At 46.1% G+C, this 22,153-nt stretch overlaps 1 protein-coding gene across 2 annotated transcripts in view; it reads left to right on the forward strand.

Annotated features, from left to right (window-relative positions):
* BIVM (basic, immunoglobulin-like variable motif containing) overlaps positions 1-22,153 on the forward strand; it is a 277,159-nt gene that overhangs the window by 218,596 nt on the left and 36,410 nt on the right. For both annotated transcript variants that reach the window (XM_085622282.1, XM_085622283.1), the window contains one exon: positions 10,992-11,088. In XM_085622282.1, the coding sequence (XP_085478408.1) occupies positions 10,992-11,088 (97 nt within the window). The remainder of the gene's footprint in view (positions 1-10,991; positions 11,089-22,153) is intronic.

The following is a 22,153-nucleotide window of genomic DNA, read 5'->3' on the forward strand; positions in this document are numbered from 1 at the left end:
TAGAAGTTACTTATTCTAAGCTTTTATTATATGTGCCTAGTATTAGTGAGGGTTTTTCAATTAATCAACTCAAAGATTTATCTGGTAAAACAATGCAGGCTTGAATCCCAACCGCTGCACACCAATGTGAGAAGCTGGCCTGGTATATGATGTATACTTATGTAAGTGGACACCTTGCATAAGCCCAGAGAACCCTTATGGTGATTCAAGAGGTCTAAGACAACCTTAGAACACTCACTAAGCGGTAGATCTGGAGAGCAGCCTTCAGGCTTAATCCAGGAGTGTAAAGCAGCTTGTTTGTACCAGAAAGCAATCTTATAGTACAGATTAAGTGAAAAAGAACCACACAAAGTATTTATAAAAATATATATTACTCTCTAACACATAGACACTTCTCCTACCGGGAGATATGCACAATACACACAATACTTTCACAAAGAAACACAGTAAATAGCACGAAATACGCAGTGTACCCCGGGGGGACCAAACCATATACTAAGAAAGTGGTATAAGGACAAAGACTCGGGTCAAGACAGTCGAGAGGACGTAGAAGTACTGGGAACCCAAGGAATCACCCAAGGTGAGTAGACAGGAATCCCACGGAGATCGTGTGCAGTGTGGGAACATGACCACTTGCTCCGTAAACTCTACATGTAAGTTGCAGTTGGATATTTAAAGTTTAAGGACCCTTCCCAGCAGACCCTGAAGAAACCCCGTGGAGGACAGATGTTTGGAGAGCCTCCCCACCTGTGGATACCCTAGTACCCACGTTACCTACACGAGGGTAGCCGGGTGCATACGTGTGCAGTGGTGTTGGAACCCGCCGTCGAACCCAATGGAGGACTTCAGGAAAGTGCCGCTGCTGCTAAAGGAGAAAGTGTCTGGTGGAATCCAAAGGTGGATTATAGGTGAGAGGTGCCTGCAAGCAGAGGGGACAGTGTCTATGTCACTCAGGAGTGACCAGGAGACTTGGAAGACGAATGCCCTCCGATGTAGAGTGTTGCAGGATGGATGACGATGACCTTGACTCTGCAGCTGTGAGGACCAGGCTACGCTGATGAGGACCAGGAGCCGCACATGAACTGTCCCACGAAGGATGTTGATTGCTGAGGCGTCGTGTCCGGCAGGAGCACCAACAAGCCTTGGCAAATGCAACCAACGCAGGGATTGAAGAAGGAGCAACGTCAGGTTCAGCAAGGTCCAGGGGACTGACCAAAAGCAGGGGAGTCAGGTCAGGACCCGAGCAATCAGAGAGCCCAAACGAAGCCCTTGTGACCCTCAAGTGGACCCATAGGCACTGGAGTGGCGAGAGGACTTCAAGCAGCCCACCAAAAGATGGAGGCCTCGATGCACACAATGCGGTGTGGCTGAAGATTCTGGTCACTGGAGGTACTCGAGGTTGGGGCTACTTGGATCCCGAAGATCTTCTTGGAAGGAAGCCAACAAGCCTTTACAACTGCAAGTTGAAGCAGTGCACAGGGGTTTGGTTATTGCAACCACCACAGGGATACTGGCCTCATACTTGACGAGAGGGCAGGGCAGGCCTCGGGAGCTGTGGAAAACCACCACCTGTGTTGCAGAATCTTTCGGAGTCCGGAGGGGCTCAGGATCAACAGACCTGGTCAACTTAGTTGAGGTGCCAAGTGAGATTCCTTCAGGTGTCTTTGATGCCCACAGGCCTTGGACGGTTAATGTATGATGCACAAGCACAGACAATGCAGAAGACTGGAAGGAAGATGAAGTCAAGCCCAAACGAAGTCCAGCGAAGTCCAGAGTGCCCAGATGGTAGAAGAAGTGGTGTTTGATCTGAATCTCATCCCACAAAGAATCTAGGGACCTACACCCAGGTAAACCCTTAAGTACCCTAGGGAAAGGGCTGGGATGATTAAGGGTACCCTCCCAGGGGAGGTAGGTTACTGGCATGTCCTTTGCCCAGTTTGCACCAGAGCGGGAGCCAACGGCTCCCAGGACTGGTTTGAACTGGACTATTCATGGGGACACCAAATGTGCCCCTCATACAAACTGAATGGCACTGGCAAACGCACCCACCCTGCCCCAATATACTAAATCCTGTCTGGAAGGTGGTCACACCTCTCTGTGACAGGATGCCTATTGTTCTGCCTTCCCCTGCTCGAGCTTGGCTCTGCAGCTGGAGGGCAGACTCTTGTCTCTGGTCGACAACAACCATTTTGTTCTGTCCAGGTCTGGAAGACTGGTACCGGGGACATGGAGAGACTAACAGAGGCCTTGGAATAATACCTCCCACACCGATTACATGTTTGACAGCAAACATTATAGGATTCGTTGCAGCCGTTTTCAAGATGGTCATCGCTAATTACACGGTGACCCCCTATATAGTATATGGCTGCTTCACTGACAACCCGGAAAAACAAACGTAAAACATTAAATAACCTAATAACTCTCCCCTCATCCTCTCACTCTGGCTCACCAATCAAGCTGAACCTTAGCTCCCCTCCTTCACATATCCAAAGAAACTGACAAACCACAACCAGAACGGGAATAATCCCCAGGGGGCTTAAAGAGATCTTCCTGTCCGAAGCAGACTGGATGGCCAGCAGGAATGAGGAAGGAGGAGAGCTGGAGTTGTGACCGTGCTGTCTACGCAGTGCCGAAGAGGGAACTTCCAAGTTATTCAGACAGTCGACATTCAACTGCCAGGTACCTCACCCAGCTCCATAATCATGACCGCAGGCTGGATAATCTCTATTACCAAGCCACATCCGGGAGGAAGCGGCTCAAAGTCCTCACAGTCTGGTGAGAGAGCAGCTTTGGGGGCAGGAGCATCCATATTCTGGACAAATTTGGTTGAAGCCTTGGTATCAGTGAAGTGGTGAGTTTTCCCTTTATGGAGAATCAAAAGTTTTGCCGGATAAATCAGCGTGGCACCTGCTTTCTGCAGCATGCGTTTCACTGGGAGGAATTAACGTCATGTCCCCAGCATCACTAATGTGAAGTCCAGGAAAAGGAAGATGGTATTTCCCTGGTATTGGAGAGGGCGTTCCATGCCTGGCGCAGTGCGCCGTCCCTGTAATTCAGGAGGTGAGCAGTTATTGGTTGTGGCCAGGCTCCAGGAGGTGGACGCAGCCCCAAGTCAGGGTGTGCCTGCTCCGCTATGAACTCTGAGAGAGGTTGTTTCCGAAGAGTGTCTTGAGCAATTTTTCCACATATGTTTCTACTCAGTCCATCGCTATGGACTCAAGGATCCCAAGAATGCATCAATTATTCCAGCGAGAGTGCACTTGAAGATCTTCACTCTTGTTCCTTATGACCTCAAGGACTTTCTCTATTCTGAGTAACTGCTCTCCAGCTGTTGAGGCTAATTCCTCGACATCAGAGGTGCAGCGTTAATGCTTACCTATATGTTTCTCATGGGTCTCTACCTTTTCTTTCAAGCGATCAAACCAATCTTCTAAGAGGTAAATCTTGGAATCTATGGCAGTTGTGCTTTGCTTAAGGTCCAAGAACATATAGTGAATGTCCTGTGGTGCTGTGGCTTCGTCACATTCCTGGGGCCCCCCACTCTGTTCCAGAGCCTCACGGTCCTGTTCTGCTGTGCGTGGTGGTGGGCCTCAAATGAGCGCTTAGCCTGTTTGTTGTCACTTATCTTCATGTCGTGAGGCGACGGTTCAGTGCAGAGTCTGCTGTCGCGGGAGTGTCCCCTTCTGCAGGGGCTCCTTCAGGGGAAATCGCTCCTGCCACTCGCTAGTCAGGAGCCTCCAGAGGGCACAAGCAGACCTGGATGTGATCCAGGTATCAAAGTCCTCCTATTGGGCTTAGCTTACCGCCATCTTCCAGCAATAGGTGCAGTACATGGGGGACATGTCGTGCTAGGCATGCCAGGGGACGCAGTCCCATGGTGCAAGCAAATTCAGCATTAGAATCGCTCCCGGGTCTCTCCTCTCCCCAGGAAGAGACCAGCAGAAGCAGGCGCCTGGCACAGCCACAACACTAGGCAGACCATTCAGCACACCAGGCGTCCGGCCAGGAGAAGCAGAGGCAGCCGGAGCCGCTCCGCCAACTCAGGCAATCCCGCCCCGCAAATTTGGCCAATCTCAAGTGTGGCAATGCAGGGGTGCCCCGCGGCCTCTCCTCACCATTTACTGCTGTGTAGAGTGGCACTTCATTGGCAGCTGTTTAGAAATCTTCCTGCCTTCTTCCTTCATTTGTTTTGACTAGATGATCCTGCTTCACTCATTCTCCCTAAATCCATATACTGATTTTGGACTAAACTCTGCTTCCTTGAGTTTTCTCACATGAATCTCCTGATATTCAGCCCTCTGGGAAGGGTTCTTCTACTGTGATCCTTATGTTTCCATGCTTGGGGTTCATTCGTGGATCTGGTAGTAGTCTTTCCGCTGGCCAGTGTTGACATTTTACTGCTAACCTGCAGTTTTAGTGGCTTTTTGCACAAGTTCAGATTACCCAAGCCTCTCGGAGGGAATGACACAGGAAATGAGTTATATTACAAAAACACTTCCGAACAACGACAGTATGTTCTAGTAGAAATTTTTATAAGAAAAAGTGCCCTTATGCTTAAAGCCTTGTCAAGACAAGTTCACAGGAGCAAGTAGAACCAGAATTTAGATATTGTCAAAACTAGTTGGTCCCACTTTACTAATACTGTGCACCCCACCGCTATTGGTATTGCTACTTCCAATGCCAGATACTTTTTTTTAATTTGCTGGTATTGTCATGGTCAGTAGTGGAGACCGGCCATCTTGAAAGTTTAGAAAAAATGCTTTGAAAGTTTAGAAAACTTTGCTTTGAATATCTGACAGAGACTATTAGTTATGGATTCCTCACCTTAGAATTACCCCCAGGTGTCAGACTGTATCTGGAGAATTTTTCTTCAGCAGTACGCCTGCGCGTCTGTAGGTGGCGTCGGCCGACTCAGCATTCGTCGTTGGCTTCGTGATCGCCAGAATGAGGTCGCAGTATCTACTTAGATGCCGTCCCTGCACGCTGATGTCAGTTCTTTCTTTTTTCCACGCGAGCCAGCGCAGACCCGGAGAGAGCGGAACCTCAAGTCACTTTTTGACTCTCTTTTTACGACTTTTTGTTGACTTCTTTTTGAGTCGTCATGACTCCTGGTGCACAGGGATGTCATCTCGTCGGACCGGCATCAAGCCTTGTGGCTCCTGCTGGTAACGGACCCCCATCTCGTGTGCCTGTGGTGTCTGGAGCGCGTCAACGACCCGTAGTCGTGCTCCGACTGACGGTCCATGGCCCCGAAGTCTTTGCGGGAGCAGTCCCAAAAGCTTCTATGAGGCCCAGCAGTCGGCTCCGCTCCTCTCGATGTCCCATTCGAGAGGGAGGTCGTGGGACCAGTCACAGAGCCATTACCACCACTCCTCATCAATGTCTTTGGGTAAGATGAAGCACAACAAAAGGTGAAGAAGCATTGTCCTTCGCGTTCTCCAGGTCTGTCGTCCGACGCGGGTTGCAGACAGTAGTCGCCCGGCTCCGCCAGGGGAGCCTGTTGGGTCGACTCCGAGCCTCCCTCCCTTTCCGGGAGCCGGAGCGACCCCTGCCCAATTTCATAACTTTTACAAAGCCCTCCATTCCATCTTCTGGCAGCCCGACTCCCCCGGCGTGCCTTCAGGCCCGCAGACTCGGTTGGGGGTTCTAGGCCTTCAATGGTGGCGGCTTTGGCTCAGCAGGGCCCCCAGGGATACAGGCCTGGATCTGGATCGGTGCTGGTCAACCTTACAACACCTCCTCTGGCGCCGAACCCATTGGCAACACCTCGGCCCCCTCCGATGCCGGTTGTGTCCTCAACAGAAGTCCACCCCAGCCTCCCTCTCGATGTGGACACAGAGCCGGACCGACATCGACTGACGTTGGGACCGGCGCCGCCCGGTTCCTTTGTACCCCTGTTCTCCCCTATCACCCTGAGTGGCTACCAGAGGAGGGGGAGGAGGACTGGGAGGGGTCTGTGGACCCTCTTACAGACCAGTTAGAAGAACCGGACTGGAGAGAGGAGTTGGGTGAGGCCAGTGGTCTGGACACCTCCCCAGACCTTGGCATGCTATCTCCCCCTACCGTGGCTACGTAGGGGGAGATGATGCACCCTCGTGCATCATACGCAGTGGTGTTGTGTAGGGCAGCTGAGGCCTTAAATCTTGAGCTTCCTACTGTGGCGATCAGGACTAACCTCCTGACCGAGGTGCTTCAACCGGCAGCAGCCTCTTCGGAGCCCCGGCTGCCGTTCAATGAGGCCCTCACGGACATCCTTTTGGGCACTTGGTCCAAGCCCAACACAGGGTCTCCTGTGGATAGGATGATTGACCGACGCCACTGCCTGGCCCCGGGCGACCCCATTTTCCTCTCTCAACACCCCACCCCCGAGAGCTTGGTGGTCCAAGCCTCGATTTCCAAGGGCGCATTCCGTACCTCACCACCTTGTAGGAAATGCAAGAAGCTGGACCATCTTGGGAAGAAGATGTTTTTTCCTCCAGCTTAGGATGGCGGTCGGTGAACACCGCATATCTCTTTGGTCGTTACTGCCACTCCGGACTCGTGTGGGACATGGTCGTGGAGGTGCTGCCACAGTGCCCGGAGGAGGCCCTGGCCGTGCTCTCCTGTGCAGTTGCCGAGGGGAGAGACGCAGCGAAGTTCGCCATACGATGTGGGCTGGACACCGCCGACTCGCTGGGCAGGAAGATTTCAATGTCAGTAGCCCTACGATGCTACACCTGGCTCAGGTGCACTGGCTTTTCAGGTGATGTCCAAGCTACACTTTTGGAAATGCCCTTAGATGGCCGTCGCTTGTTTGGCGACAAAGCGGACAACACGTTTGAGCGCTTTAAGGACTCCAGGGCCACAGCCAGGTCCTTGGGCCTTGCTTCTACCTCTCGCCCCGCGCAGTCTGCTTTTCGCCCCTTTTGTGGCTACGGAAGGGGTGCTCTGCCACATTCCGTCCAGGGCCACAGGCCTGCGCAAGCTGTCCAGCCTCTGTGCAGCCGGGGACCCACCGTCGTTGGTCTGGGGGCCAGCGGGCAGACCCGTCCACAAGCGCCCCTTCTGCAACAGCCTCTATGCCCTCCTAGTCTGACCTTCCAGGGCCACCATTCGCCAGTGGGCGGCAGGATTCGCCATCACCTCCCCCACTGGCTCAACATCACGTCGAACAGGTGGGTTTTGCAGATAGTCCAAAGGGGCTACTCCCTCCCCTTCGAGACTATCCCTACATTAATGCCAACTCAATTCCATCGCATGTTGGAGGATCACTTGTCCTTTCTCCAACAGGAAGTTATGGCTCTTTTGGCCAAGGGAGCCATCAAATGAGTTCCTGCCCCAGAGTAGGTTGTGGTTGTTATTCCCGCTACTTTCTGGTGCCCAAGAAGGACAAGGGCCTGCGTCCTATCTTGGATCTCAGGAACGTCAATCGCTTCCACCGGAAGGAGAAGTTCAAAATGTTGACATTGGCTCAGGTCCTGTTTGCCCTCAACCCTAAAGAATGGATGGTAGCGTTGGACTTGCAGGACGCTTATTTTCACATCCACGTCTTGCTGGTCCACCAGCGTTTCCTACGGTTCACGGTAGGCCACTAGCATCATAGCGGTTCTGTACACAGGGCAGTTTCGAGCAGCGAGCCTGGATATTCGGGCTATGATTCCGATCTTTCAGCCTCTATCCCGGGTTCGGTCAGACTGACTCTGAGGCCACTGGGCCTCATGGCCACCTGCATCCTGCTGGTGAACTGTGCCAGGTAGCATATGCGGGCTCTGAGTTGGGACCTGAAGTTCCAGTACGCACAGCATCAGGGGAATCTTTCAGATTGCGTCCAGATCTCAGAGGGCACTGCACACCAATTGCAGTTGTGGCTAATGAACCAGGATTGGATCAACGGCAGATACCTCTCCCTTCCCCAACCAGAGTTCACAGTGGTGACAGATGCATCACTTCTGGGGTGGGGCGGCCACGTTGGAGAGGCGGAGATCAGAGGCCTCTGGTCTCCAGTGGAGTCCGGGCTCCACATCAACCTTGTGGAGATTCGGGCTATCCGTCTTGCACTGAAGGCATTCCTTCCTTCTGTCAAAGGGAGAGTAGTGCAGGTGTTCATGGACAACACAATCGCCATGTGGTACTGCAACAAACAGGGCGGGTGGCGCTGTGTTCCCTATGTCAGGAGGCACTTCGTCTCTGGAAGTGGCTGGAACATCAGGGCAGGTCCTTGGTGGTTCAACACCTGGCAGGTTCTCTGAAGGCCAGGGCGGACGAACTTAGCCGCCGGTGCATGATGGATTACAAATGGAGTCTTCACTATGAGGTGGTGCAGGGTCTCTTTCAGCAGTGGGGAGAGCCTTGGTTAGATCTATATGCCACCAAAGAGAATGCGCAATGTTAGCAGTTTTGCGTGTTGGAATTTCAAAGGCGGCACTCGCTAGGCAACGCTTTTTGTTGCGAGTGGAGTTGCGGTCTTCTATACGCCTTTCTGTCTATACCACGTCTGCCCAGAGTGCAGACGAAGATCAAGCACGACCGGGCCCAAGTCATTCTTATGGCCCCGGACTGGGCACGAAGAGTCTGGTATCCTGAGCTTCTGCACATGGTCATCGATCCTTCGATCAGACTGCCCTTTCGGGAGGATCTTGTCGCAGCAGCAGGGGACTGTCCTCCACCTGAACCTGTTCAGCCTCCACCTCCTTGTGTGGAGATTGAGCGGCGACAGTTGAAAACTTCCGACCTTCCTCCCGAAGTCTTGTTATCTTGGCAGCCAGGCGTCCCTCCACGGTAATGGTATACGGCTGTAGATGGAACAAATTTGTGGCATAGTAAGCAGCAAAGGCTGTGGATCCCCTTTCTGCCCCCCTTTCAGAGGTTCTCCTCTTCATTCTTTCTTTGGCCCAGTAGTGCTCTGCTCTGGGCACTTAAAAAGGCTATCTTTCGGCCATTTCGGCCTTTCTTCGGTTTCCTGATCAGCATTCCCTTTTCAAGTCCCCTATTGTAAATCACGTCCTTAAGGGCATTACTCACGTGTTTCCTCCAATTCCTTTCTTAATGCCCCAGTGGGACTTGAACCTGGTTCTGACCTACCTTATGTGCTCTCCTTTCGAGCCGCTGCATAACTGTCCTCTCGGACTTTTGACTCTTAAAACTGCCTTTTTGGTTACCATCACCTCTGCTCGCTTCAGACTCAGGCTCTTTCCTCCAAACCTCATTTCCTGCCTGTTCATTCGGACATAGTTGTCCTTCGCACTAGGCCTTCTTTCCTTCCCAAAGTGGTTACCTATTTCCACATGGGAAAGACCATCATTTTGCCAACCTTCTTCCCGTATCATTCTATCTGGATCGCACAAAGCAATTCCGGGTGGATGACCAGTTCTTTGTTGGCTATGTGGGCGCCAAGAAAGATCGGGCCGTGCAAAAGCGGACCATCTCTCGATGGGTCATTCTTTGCATCAAAATCTGTTATTCCTTGACATAGAAGGAACCTCCAGTGGGACTGAACGCCCATTCACCAGGACGACGGTAGCCACTACTGCTTTGGGACGTGGAGTCCCTCTACAAGACATCTGCCAGGCAGCCACGTGGGCTTCATTGCACACGTTCACCAAACATTACCATCTAGACAGCCAAGTCCGGCGAGGCGCCTTCTTTAGCTGTTCGGTTCTCCAGGACTTTTTGGTGTAAAGTTAGTTTGCCGACCCATCTCTGCGGTTGGTATTGCTGGGGTATCTATACTACGGTGAGGAATCCCTAGCTAATAGTCTCTTTCAGATGAACAAATTACTTACCTTCGGTAACGATATATCTGTAAGAGACAAAAATTAATTATGGATTCCTCACCGCCCCACCCATCCTCCCCTTTCTGCGAACTGACTTCTAGGGTAAGGGACTTCCTTTCAGGGTCCTAGTGTTTGTGCACCAGTGGTCAGTGTCTTGCATGGCTCTGTGCTTCTGGCATGGAATGTCGTGAGAATAACTGACGTCAGCACACGGGCGGCATCTAAGTAGATAGCGGGCCGTCATTCCGGCGATCACGATGCCAACGACGAATATGGAGTCGACCGACACCACCTACCGTCGCGCAAGGGTACTGCTGAAGAAAAATTCTCCGGATCCAGTCTGACGCCTGGGGGTAATTCTAAGGTGAGGAGTCCATAACTAATATTTGTCTCTTACAGATATATCGTTACCGAAGGTAAGTAGCTTGTTCGTTTAGAAAACATTGTTTTCTATACGTTTAAGGGTCCTGAAATGTTGCGTGATGAAATGTGGCAATGCAGCTACTTCGATTCAGAGTTTTGTGAAGAAGACTAAGTGACTGCTGCTGCAGTCACTAGAACATGACTACTCCTTCCTATTGTGTCAAATCCACCTGAAGGATAGGAAAGAAAGGAGTTGAAAAGCAGTGGGACTTGGACTAAGGTCCAAGTTAGATCTGAAACCTGAGACAAAGCTTGGCCTTCCCCCTCCCCCACTTTACCATCAATAATGGCAAAGAAAATGAGTCATCAAATGGGAAGCTCAAGAAGTGAAGAAATGATGAAAAACACATCTAAAAGCAGACAATATTAATGGAATAGTAGTCAATTAGTCTAACTATAGAAGTCAATTAGCCTGACTAAATCCTTTTTAAACCAGAGTCAGAGCTCGCCATGTAGACACAGATGCATCCTAGCTAAATGTTACCACTCCCTGTAGACCCTACAGAGTCATGAGTAGGGTTGCCACTGCAAGGGGACAGGAAAGAACAAACTGGAATGATGTGTAGCTGAGTCAGTAGTCCCAAAATATGATGACCTTCAGTGGTAGTATTGCCCTCAATATGTGGAAATTGAGTAAAATCCGTTGGAATGTATGGAAATATTAACTACTTATAAAAAGTTGCTTCAAATATGACGTAATGGATTTAATTAGTCAACTATAACTTTCTGTTACTTCTGGAAATTCTCACCAACTGCCATTTTGTGACAGTAGCCTGTATACTACTAGTTTTGAAAACTACCTTTTGTTTTCTGTAGGTGGACAGACATTGTTACTGACCTAAATACGCAAAATCCAGAATTCTTTGACATTAGACACACAGAAAGGGGCCTGCAATATCGTAAAACAAAAAAGGTAAGCATTGTTGTTTTTCAGTGAACATCAAACTTACGGCACACAATTTGTGCTTGCATTTTCGTGGGGACATTCAGTGTGATAAGGTAACCTAGTTATTCACTACACGCTTGGTCTGTATATGTAAAAAAAATTCCTCACACCATGTTTTTTCCAGGCTTTACTAAATGAAGTCATAGTGGAAAACAAGCATTGAATTTTCAATGTGTGAAAATGGTAGAATCACTCATTTGTCATATGTTTTATTTTATCAGCACAGTACCATATGTTTGAAGTGTGAAATACAAAACTTCAAATCGTAATACATTCGCAATGTTCGATTTTTATGTAATATTTTTCTTGCTACAGTTTAGTAATTTCATTTAAGTCAGGCAGAGTAGTATTTGAATATAGCATAAAATAAGTTGATTGTTGTAAATACTCTGGATGCTTTGGCTTCCTGATTGTAATTCTAACATGCCCATAAACCTTGAAAAGAACCAGCTAACAGACTACTAAAATAATTTGTGAGGTCTTTCACCTTATTCAACCTATCTGGCTCATAAAAAGGGTAATACTCTCAACTTTAAAGCAAACACGAAGTGCATCACAATAGAGGACCAGATTAGTCTATATTTGACTGACCATCAGGCCATTCTGTTTCATACCGTCACCCCCACTAACCGGCCAGAAAAGATCTCAATGGCAAACTAATAATACCTTGAAAAGACCAATGAAAAAAATCCCAATACAGCACCTTTCAGTATGCCAGAGAACAATCACTCTTAAAGCTAAAGTGTACATCCCCAGGGCCTCACAGGCTACTGGATGGAGACAACTATAGACATCCTCAATGATCTAGCCCCTCTATTTCTCAGAAAAATGATTGGACAGACCATTCAATCCATCTTACTTCAGTGAACTAAAAATCAGCAAAAGACGAATGAGGAGACTGTAAAAAAATATGGAGATCAACAAAAATCAGCAAATTGCACACAAGCCCTTGCAAATGCAGCTAAGAAAATAAAATGCTCAATTAACGGATGACCTGGAGCACGTTTCCTAACTATAAAATTCCACCCTAATCCAATAGAGCCACAAAAGAGCTAGTCCAAGCTCAAAATCAAAGCAGAACAATTGCTAAATTCTTTACAGAAGAATTCAAAGTATACGCAAAGAACTTGATCAAAGCCTCAAACCAAAAAGGATGGAACCCAAAAGGTCCTCCTTTCAACCTCTAGACAATGAGGATCTCTGCAAAATATTCACCTTCTTGAACAAATCTGCTCACTCAATGCTCCACCGACCCCTCTGTTCAAGTCTTGCATAGGTGTTATTCTCCTGCTAACTCTCAAACTTGAACATTTCTCACTGTCCATTTGGACACTATACGAATCACTCTTGAAAGTGAACAAATCACATCACTAAGAATCGAATCCGGCCTGTAAAACCTGCAAAACTTAATTCCTGTAAACACACATTCATTGATCAGTAAAAGCATAAAAAAAACTGAGGCTATACAGCTCTCCTCATTACGTCTAACAACTTCCTCATGAAATCACATTCAGACTTCAGACAAACCATATTACATAATCAGCTCCACTAGATGGAGGCGATTCTTGCCTGCTAGTACTGTTGGTCCTAACGGTGACATTCAACACCATCAACCATTCAAACTTACATAACATCCTGTCAGATAGAACGGGCATCGATGGGACGGTCCTAAACTTGTTTCCAGTCATTTCTGACAAACTGATCCTTATACTTATTTCTTGATTACTTCAGGTTATTAACACACACAAGGAGCTCTGGTGTTGCACAAGGATAATCTATCTCACCTGCCTACTTTAATATAGACACTAAGCCACAAACAGGTTGAAAGCAAGGACATTTAAAAGTTCCAATAATTTGATGATAGGCAGTTGTACCTTCGAGTAGCAAGCGCATCAGATATAACCAATCTCAACTAATTGTTAGAAAAATTAATTGAACTGATGGCTACCGTGTCACTGAAGCTGCATCCTAACAAGACCAAAATAGGCCTTTTCAATCCAAAAACCATCACCTAAGTATTGAAAATTGTCCACCCTCGTAATTTTATCCACTGTCACACCAATATCGAAATCTTTGAGATCATTATAGACAATAACGTGAGTTTCTTTTAACTGGCAATTAACTGATGCCTACAGATACAAATCAGCTGCACCTTGTACAGAAAGCAGAGACCTTAATTCTGCCACAGATATTCATCTCCTGTTTGAGCTATGGTACACTCCCATATAGACTGCAGCAATGACTGTAAGAAATTGGGTCATTAGTTGATAGAGGTGAGAGACCCACTCCAGCAAAGAACTCAAACCTGGTCAGGGTGAACCACAAAAGTCAAGAAATAAACTTGTGCTTTGCGCTCTGGTAGTTTAACACAAAAGTAGTTAGGCTCATCATAGAGGCAATGTGTAAAGTATTTTTCACCTTTCAAACAGTAATAAAGTAAAAACACAACATAAATAAAATCCCAAAACAACTTAGAAAAACAGAGTAAACTTTAATACATAAAATGACATCAAAACAACAAAAATCCATAATGTAGAACTGGAGTTATGAATTTCAGGTAAAAATAGTGCCCAAACTCCCAGAGTGCCACTGGTTACTCTGGAGTGGGTCAAAGTCACTATTTCAGGCCAGCTACGACAGAGCGTGGGTCAGATACAGGGACCAGGTTTATTCTGGGGAAGAGTTTACCTTCTCAGATTCCAGGTCCACCCAAGGAGCCTCAGTTGGAACATCACGTTGGCAGGGACCACGAGGAGACCATTGTCAGTGCAAAGAGCAGGCTGCAGCTGGAAATTCAAGTTGGCGGGATATGCAGCAGCCGCTCTTTGGTGCAAAGAGCAGGTCACCATCTGAACTTTGCATTGGTGGTAAATGCATAAATCGCAGCAGAAGCGAGGATCCCGCTCACGGTCGCAAACAACACCAAACATCTGTATTTTCAGCTGAAGCTCAGTTTACAAGCAAGATGAATACACTAAGAAGCCAGCCTAGGGTCAAAGACCTGGGGGCACCTCTTGGGGAACAGGACTCCAGCAGAGGCCAGCAGCAGTGCTCAGGCATGTACAGTGTGTGCTGGTCATCTGGGCAGTTGCAGGGAAGGTCTCTGGAAGTTAGTTGTATATCGATCCTAGATTCAAGGTAGAAGGATCCAGCCTTCCTTATTCGGACAGCAGGGCAGTCCGTTTTCTGAATCTTCCACAGGTCCAGGAGTGTTCTTATGAGAGGTTCTGAGGGTGCCACTTGAATGCATAGTACTAGCATTTGTGTTGTGGGCAATTCCTGGCCTATTCACAAACAGTTCTATCCAGTTCTCCACTCTTCTCTGGATTTGGCTCCAACCTGGCTTGGGGGACAAAGACAAGGGCAAGCTTGGTGTCGCATCCCATTGTTTGTGCTAGCAGGGCCCTTTGAAGTTTAATCAGGGCAGGGCACAACTCCTTCCCCAGCCTCATAGCTGGATGACCCGCTCCCTCTACACCCAGGCCCTTTTTGTTCCCTTGTCTGGAAGGAATACATATCACACCACAGGAGAGCCATTATCAGTCATGTGACCCTGAACACTAGTGGACATGCACATTTGGTTTAGGTAGAATAATGTCAACTTTCAGAATTGTAACTTAAAATCCAACTTTATCATTAAACAGGATTTAAAATTACAATTCAAATGAATGGAAGAAATATCTATCTGCTCCCAAACTGAGGTTATCACTTATTAAGTGTAATAAGATATATGGGAGAGGTAGCCTTGCTACAGTGAAAAACGACTTCAGGAGTTTTTCACTGTCATGACATGTACACATGTCCTACTTTTTAGATACTATGCACCCTGCCATATGAACTATAAGGGGTTACTTAAAAGTATTAAAGTATTAAAAAATAGATGTTGCCTGTTTAATAAAAATAATTGCAATATATGTGAAAAATAATTACAATACGCCACACAGAAATATTTTCATCTCATCAAATAAAGCCATGTTAATGTAATGATTGGCTTTAACTATGTTTCAATTAAAAAGGAGAAATGTACAAATCAGTAAAATTTGCTTCTAAAACAATGTTTGTAATTGTGCAAAATTGGTACAAAGTAACAGTAAAGTGCTTCAAGAGTAACAACCCATACTAACACAGTAGAGACAATGGCCCTAGATCAACTCAACAGATATTAAGGCAAATTAACGTTTAAGGTAAATGAGTGCTGGTGATATTAATAGTTCTGTGGTTTTAAATTGATATAATTATATGCTTCCTTTGTTTTCCTCCTCCAATGTTCTTCAGGTTGGTTTGTGACTAAGTAGCTCTTACAGTTTGCTAAGGGAGGTGTTATATATTGTAGGTGCATTTAAGTTGTAATGTGCTTGTTCACATGCTAAATGTTTCTACTGTTAATGTATATTTTCATTGCATTAAGTTTGGTGTTTATTTAGGAGCGTGGAGTGTTTCACTGTGCCTCTATATTCTGGAACTCTTGTTTGAGTGTCAGTTACTGGAAGACGTTGATTTACACCATCCTGTTGGTACTGGGCTGCGCAATAAACTATAATATTTAGTACAACTGCATCTTTATTACACCAAGTTTCGATGATTGTCATAAGTAATGGTAGATATAGTTATTGGAAGCTAATTTTATGTATGTTGTATGTATCAAAATATTTTATGTACTGCAGCTCGGATGCGCTCTGTGAATACCATAAATAAATTCTACATCATATATTTCTGGCTCTTGTATATTGAGCTATTTTCTGGCAAAGTTACAGGTTATCAAAAAAAATCCTGACACTAACACTGAATCTAATCAATCATTCAGGAGTTTGTAAAGCATGACTACTCACCCATGAGGGTCTCAAAGCTGTGGGGGGTTTGAGGGGCTGATGGTCCCTCTGGGTGTGGAGGAGGATCATTCGAAGAGCCAGTTCTTGAGGTCCTTCTTGAATTGGGTCAGCGACGCGGGTTGCTTGAGTTGGAGGGGCAGGATGTTCCAGGTCTTGACGGTAAGGTAGGTGAATGAGCTTCATCCGGTTCTGGTCTTATGAATCCTGGGACGGAGGCTAGGGCATGTTGGGCGGAACTGAATGCGAGTCAGTGGTTCAGGTATGCTGGTCCCACATTGTGGAGAGCTTTGTAGGTATGTGTGAGGAACTTGAAGGTGATTCTTTTGTTGACCAGGAACCAGTGGAGTTGTCTGAGGTGTTGCGTGATGTGGCTGCGGCGGGAGATGTCAAGGACCAACTGGCAGCGGCATTTTGAACGATCTGTAGTTCCTTGAGCTGTTTCTGGGTGACACCGGCATAGAATGCGTTGCCGTACTCGAGTCTGCTGGCGATGAGTGCGTGGGTGACTGTCTTTCTGGATACTGTGGGGATCCATCTGAATGTCTTTCGAAGTTGTCTGAGTGTGTTGTAGCAGGCTGAGGAAACTGCATTGATTTGGCGGTACATTGTGAGCGATGAGTCCAGTATGATGCCAAGGATGTGTGTGTGGTCCGTAGGAGTGGGAGGGGGTTCCAGAGCAGCTGGCCACCAGTAGTCGTCTCGGGCTGAAGGAGTGGGACCCAAGATAGTACTTCGGTCTTGTCCGAGTTGAGCTTGAGGCATCTGTTTTTCATCCAGGTGACGACAGCTTTCATTCCGCTGTGGAAGTTAGTTCTGGTGGTTGTGGGTTCGTTGGTGAAGGAGAGGATCAGCTAGGGGTTGTCAGTGTAGGAGACAATGTTGAGTTTGTGGCTTCTGACAATGGCTCCGTGGAGGTGCCATGTAGACGTTGAACAGGGTGAGGCTCAGGGAGGAACCCTGGAGCACTCTGCATCTGATCTCTGTAGTTTCTGAGAGGAACAGGGGTAATCCAACTTCCTGTGTCCGACCAGTGAGGAAGGAGTGGATCCAGTCGAGTACCATGTCGCAGATGGCTTTTGAGTCTGGAGTAGAGGTCTTCTTGGCTGCACGTCAGCGGTCAGTGGTGATTCCTTGAAGATGGCTATTACTAGCCAGAATGGACAGCTCCAGCTTTTATGGACCTGGTGCTGGAACAACGGGTCAGCTGACTGCCCCTTGGAGTCACCACTTCAGTCTGTGGCTGAAATCAGGCACCAGAGGCACAGTTCTCCCTTCATTAGTCCAGTGGTTAGTGCAGCCTCCCTTGTCTAGTTTAGGGGTCATGAGGGCAGTCTTTCTCGTTCCTCCCTCTAGTCCAGGTGTGATGTGAGGTTCAGGGTGCTAGGGTTGCCATATTTATACCCAGAAAATGCCCTGGGGAGGGATGTTGCAGTGGCTAGCCAATAGGCTACCAGGATCCCCCATCCCTAGTGATGACGTCTGGCTATGTGCATCTAGCAATCCCAGAGTTCACTATTCTGCCCACTCTAAAAATGGCTGAGCCCTTCCTTTGTCGTGAGGAGACTCGCAAACCACACTAGAATTATGGCAGCCTCTTGACTGCTCGCCTATGGTAAAACCAGTTAGGCCACTGGTTTCCCCTTTCTGTTCTTGCCCCAGCCCGTCTACCTCAACAAAGGGGCTGCCCTCCTTGAGTGTGATCACCATTTGCCCACCAAAAGGGGGCTTACCCTTTGAAGCTCGCCTTTTGGGCCAACATTCTATGGTGTTTCCTGCAAGGGAGAGGTATAGCCTCCCTCTGTGGCATGTCTCTATTGTTCCTGAGCCTGGGAGTCATTCACATGACTCTTCAGGAGGGCAGAAGGCTGTCTGGTGGCCAGCAACTCTGACAGGCCACCAGACAAACTGGACAACAGAGTGGCAACTTTCTAAAAGTTACGTTTCCTTAAAAGTGGCATTAAATTTGGCTTGGACATCAGTCAGGTTTAATGCCACGATTAATTTGATACCTTGAAGTACTCATTTTAGTAGTCCCATTCAGAAGTTAACAAGGCTGAGATGTCAGCCTATAACTCTGCCCTAGCCAGTGCGGCTACTAGTTTTTCCTCCGTAAAAATGACAATTTGAAAGTTTTACCTTTAAGACATCTTAAAGTACATGTCCCACTTAATAATATATAATTTCCTGCCTTAGGGCTCGGTAGGGCTTTCTTTGGGGAAACTTGTATATGTTGTTAAGGGAAATGGGGGGCTTTTCCGATGGTTTAAATGCAAGGTTGAACTGGCAGTTTAAAAATGCCCTTCCAAGCTGCAGTGGCAAGGTGGGAGCGAATTTGTATCTTGTCGCACTCAGGTTGGCACAATCAGTCCTGCCTCTCTGGATAGACCCTCTAACCAAAAGGCCCTGAGTATCCCTGGAACCATAGTCTAGAGACTTACAGCTAAGTTAGCTTATGCCAATTGGAGGTAGCCAATTCAACATAGAATTTGTAAGGGTTTAGAACACTGGCACTAAGGTCTGGTTAGCAGGCCTCCATGTATTCTCAGAGTCGACAAACCAGCAGCATCAGTCAAAACCTTTGGGGGTGTTCATGCAAAAAGAAGTGTTTCCTTACAGTATTGTACTGCAGTAGGTTAAGGTTTCTCATTTTGTTGCATTGTAGTGGAATCTTCAATGGTTCTATGTTTAGGTTAGTGTCAAGTGTCACTAGGATGCAGTTCAGTGCCTTGCTTGATGCCTTGAAGAACCTTTTGAGAATTGCCAATTAGTGTCCTTAAGATGCTCTGCAGTTTGGATTGTTTGTTTAACTGTTACACTGGATAAAGCATGGCAGGTTACGTCCTCTGCTGTGCAGGGTTAATGTGATGAATAATTGTCCATTTGATGCCAAAAAGGATTACCTCCAAATGTACTACTATAAATAACTAGTATACATTGATTTGGAACCATGATTAGGGGAATTGAGATTTGATAGTTTGTTGTGTACATAAACTGTATGTGTATTTGTGTTTCATATGAATTAACGATATTGTAAATAGAGGTTGTTTTGCTTCATGTTTGTGCAAATCTGTATATATTTTGTGTGTTGTTTTGCTTCATGTTTGTGCAAATCTGTATATATTTTGTGTTGAAGTGCTCTGATGTTCACCAAGAGATATTCGTCCCTGATAAATTATGATGGATATAGTTTCTTATAAGAAATAAGTTGTACCGAGAAAATTAATTGTTTCTTGAGTTAAAATAAACGAGATTGATCCCTCTTAGCCCCGTTTCTTTGTTCTTATTATATGTTCCTTACCCAGGCGTGGGAGGGTTATTTGGGTATGCCCCAGTACACTTTCTTTATAACTCTGCCCTAGCCAGTGCGGCTACTAGTTTTTCCTCCGTAAAAATGACAATTTGAAAGTTTTACCTTTAAGACATCTTAAAGTACATGTCCCACTTAATAATATATAATTTCCTGCCTTAGGGCTCGGTAGGGCTTTCTTTGGGGAAACTTGTATATGTTGTTAAGGGAAATGGGGGGCTTTTCCGATGGTTTAAATGCAAGGTTGAACTGGCAGTTTAAAAATGCCCTTCCAAGCTGCAGTGGCAAGGTGGGAGCGAATTTGTATCTTGTCGCACTCAGGTTGGCACAATCAGTCCTGCCGCTCTGGATAGACCCTCTAACCAAAAGGCCCTGAGTATCCCTGGAACCATAGTCTAGAGACTTACAGCTAAGTTAGCTTATGCCAATTGGAGGTAGCCAATTCAACATAGAATTTGTAAGGGTTTAGAACACTGGCACTAAGGTCTGGTTAGCAGGCCTCCATGTATTCTCAGAGTCGACAAACCAGCAGCATCAGTCAAAACCTTTGGGGGTGTTCATGCAAAAAGAAGTGTTTCCTTACAGTATTGTACTGCAGTAGGTTAAGGTTTCTCATTTTGTTGCATTGTAGTGGAATCTTCAATGGTTCTATGTTTAGGTTAGTGTCAAGTGTCACTAGGATGCAGTTCAGTGCCTTGCTTGATGCCTTGAAGAACCTTTTGAGAATTGCCAATTAGTGTCCTTAAGATGCTCTGCAGTTTGGATTGTTTGTTTAACTGTTACACTGGATAAAGCATGGCAGGTTACGTCCTCTGCTGTGCAGGGTTAATGTGATGAATAATTGTCCATATGATGCTGGTCATTGCAGTGAGCTAGTGACCCTAGTGGTGTAATGCAGTGGAGTGGTGGCCCAAGGACTACAGTTCAATGCAGTCAATGTGTCCATATGATAGTGTTGTGAGTTAGTAGCTATGTATGTGGTAAAATGTGCTGTTATAGTCCTTACAATGCTTTGAAGTAGTGTGCCAAGTTTGCAGTGTGGTGAATTAGTGACCCTTGTTAGCCCCACAGTGTGGGATTTATTGTATGTATATATTTGGTCTCCTATAGTTCAAACCTAGCCAGAAGGCAGTGAAGTTCTGTACAGGTTCATAGATAAGCAGAAAGTCATCATGTGATAGCTGAAGTATTTGGATGGTTAATGCATTGGGATGTTGTGTTTTTATGGAGGTGAGTCTTCAACTCTTTCCTAAAACGACGGATTAGGATGTGGCTCCTAGCTATTACCAGTGGCTGAGATGAATTCAAGCATTTCATTCATCACCTTGTTGTTTTTGCTTTCCTAAATTGTAGCTACGTTGGGGTGGTCCTGATGGATACAGGGATGTTTTTTCCAGAACCATGGTACGTGTATGTATATGGTATGGTATTTTAGTCTACTGGAATGTGTGCCTAAAAATGTAGCCTGCTGGGTTATGGGTTCATACTTGTATAATATATTATAACATAATATGTAATTAGGCTATCTGGTTTTAGGTTTAAACCTATAATAACTGATAAAGCCCCACTGAAAGGAAACATATAAACACTGAAGAATCACCTTCACAAGCACAAACTAAGTGCCATTCAAAGAAAGGAAAAGATGAGTGAAAAAGTCATTTTTATTTCTACCTGAAGGGGCCAATAAAATGTAACTTTGTTATACAAGGCAGCAGCAAGAATGACTGGGCTAACATTATTCTGCTTGAGTTTTGCTGTTTAGGGATGTCATTAAAATATTGTTTCTTCTTCCTTCTGCTTTTTTCAGTTGTGTGGTCTTTGGTTAAAATATGCATTGTTTAGAAGCATGTTTTAGGTCTTATTTAGTTATTTTATAAACTGTTGAGAATCAGGAAATATCAAAATCATGTTTGCTATTTTGGCTACATTTGATTTCACTGTTAGGTAAAACTTAGTGCTACTTGGAATGCTTCTGCAAAAGGTTCCTACCAAGTTCAATAACGATTGGTGTGATATTGTTTGTATTTGCAGTAATTCGGCTATGTATATCAAAAAGTTGTATGATGATCTGTCAAGATCTCTACCTGAGCTGAAGTGCTTTCCTGTAAGAGATCCTTGTCACTCGCTAGATGGTCTGCTGAAAGCATCTTTGCAATCTTCAGAGTTCATTAACAATGCTATTGACTTTGTAGTCCATTCTAGTGCACTGTTTCGGTATGCCCAGGAACTAAAATGCTAATATTTCTCATTTTGTGCTTTGTGTGGCTTCAAAGTCATCCTTACTGTGTCATTTAGCCGCTGGTTCTTAACCCTAGAGCCTGTGAATGCTATATTATCGATGTGGCGATCGTTTACTGAATTCTTGCTTAGTGATGATGCCAAAGGACAGAAATGTGATGATCTTTGGTCACATATTGATAGTGATGTGAAAAAGTACAGTCTACTGCATGCTTAGGTTTTTACAGGAAGGCATGACGGGTGTATTGGACATAATCAAAAAACTAGAGTCCGAAAACACCCATGTCTACCAAGTGTTCAGTGTAATTGGTGTAGATGTGAAACATCTTGAGAGTAGGCTGGGCAACACTTTTAGTGACTTTGGCACTGCAACATGCTCCATGTTAGAATTCTTGCCACTTAGTAAGCAAAGAAAGAAATAAAAAACGGAAAAACACTGTTTCTGTGGTTTTTAATAGTGCGAAAATATGTAACCACTAATAACCACTGTTTTTTTAAGGTATTGAAAACACTGATAAACCCCACCAGAATTTACCAAAACTGCAAACTGGAAAGCCTATATGTAATATACATACATACACTCCTATTTCTTAACTGAAAAAGCTACTCCAAAGAATCTCCCAGCGCTTAGAGAACAAGTAGACCACTACACACTAAA

This window comes from Triturus cristatus, chromosome 8 (assembly GCF_964204655.1).
Source record: "Triturus cristatus chromosome 8, aTriCri1.1, whole genome shotgun sequence".
Classification (NCBI taxonomy): Eukaryota; Metazoa; Chordata; class Amphibia; order Caudata; family Salamandridae; genus Triturus; species Triturus cristatus.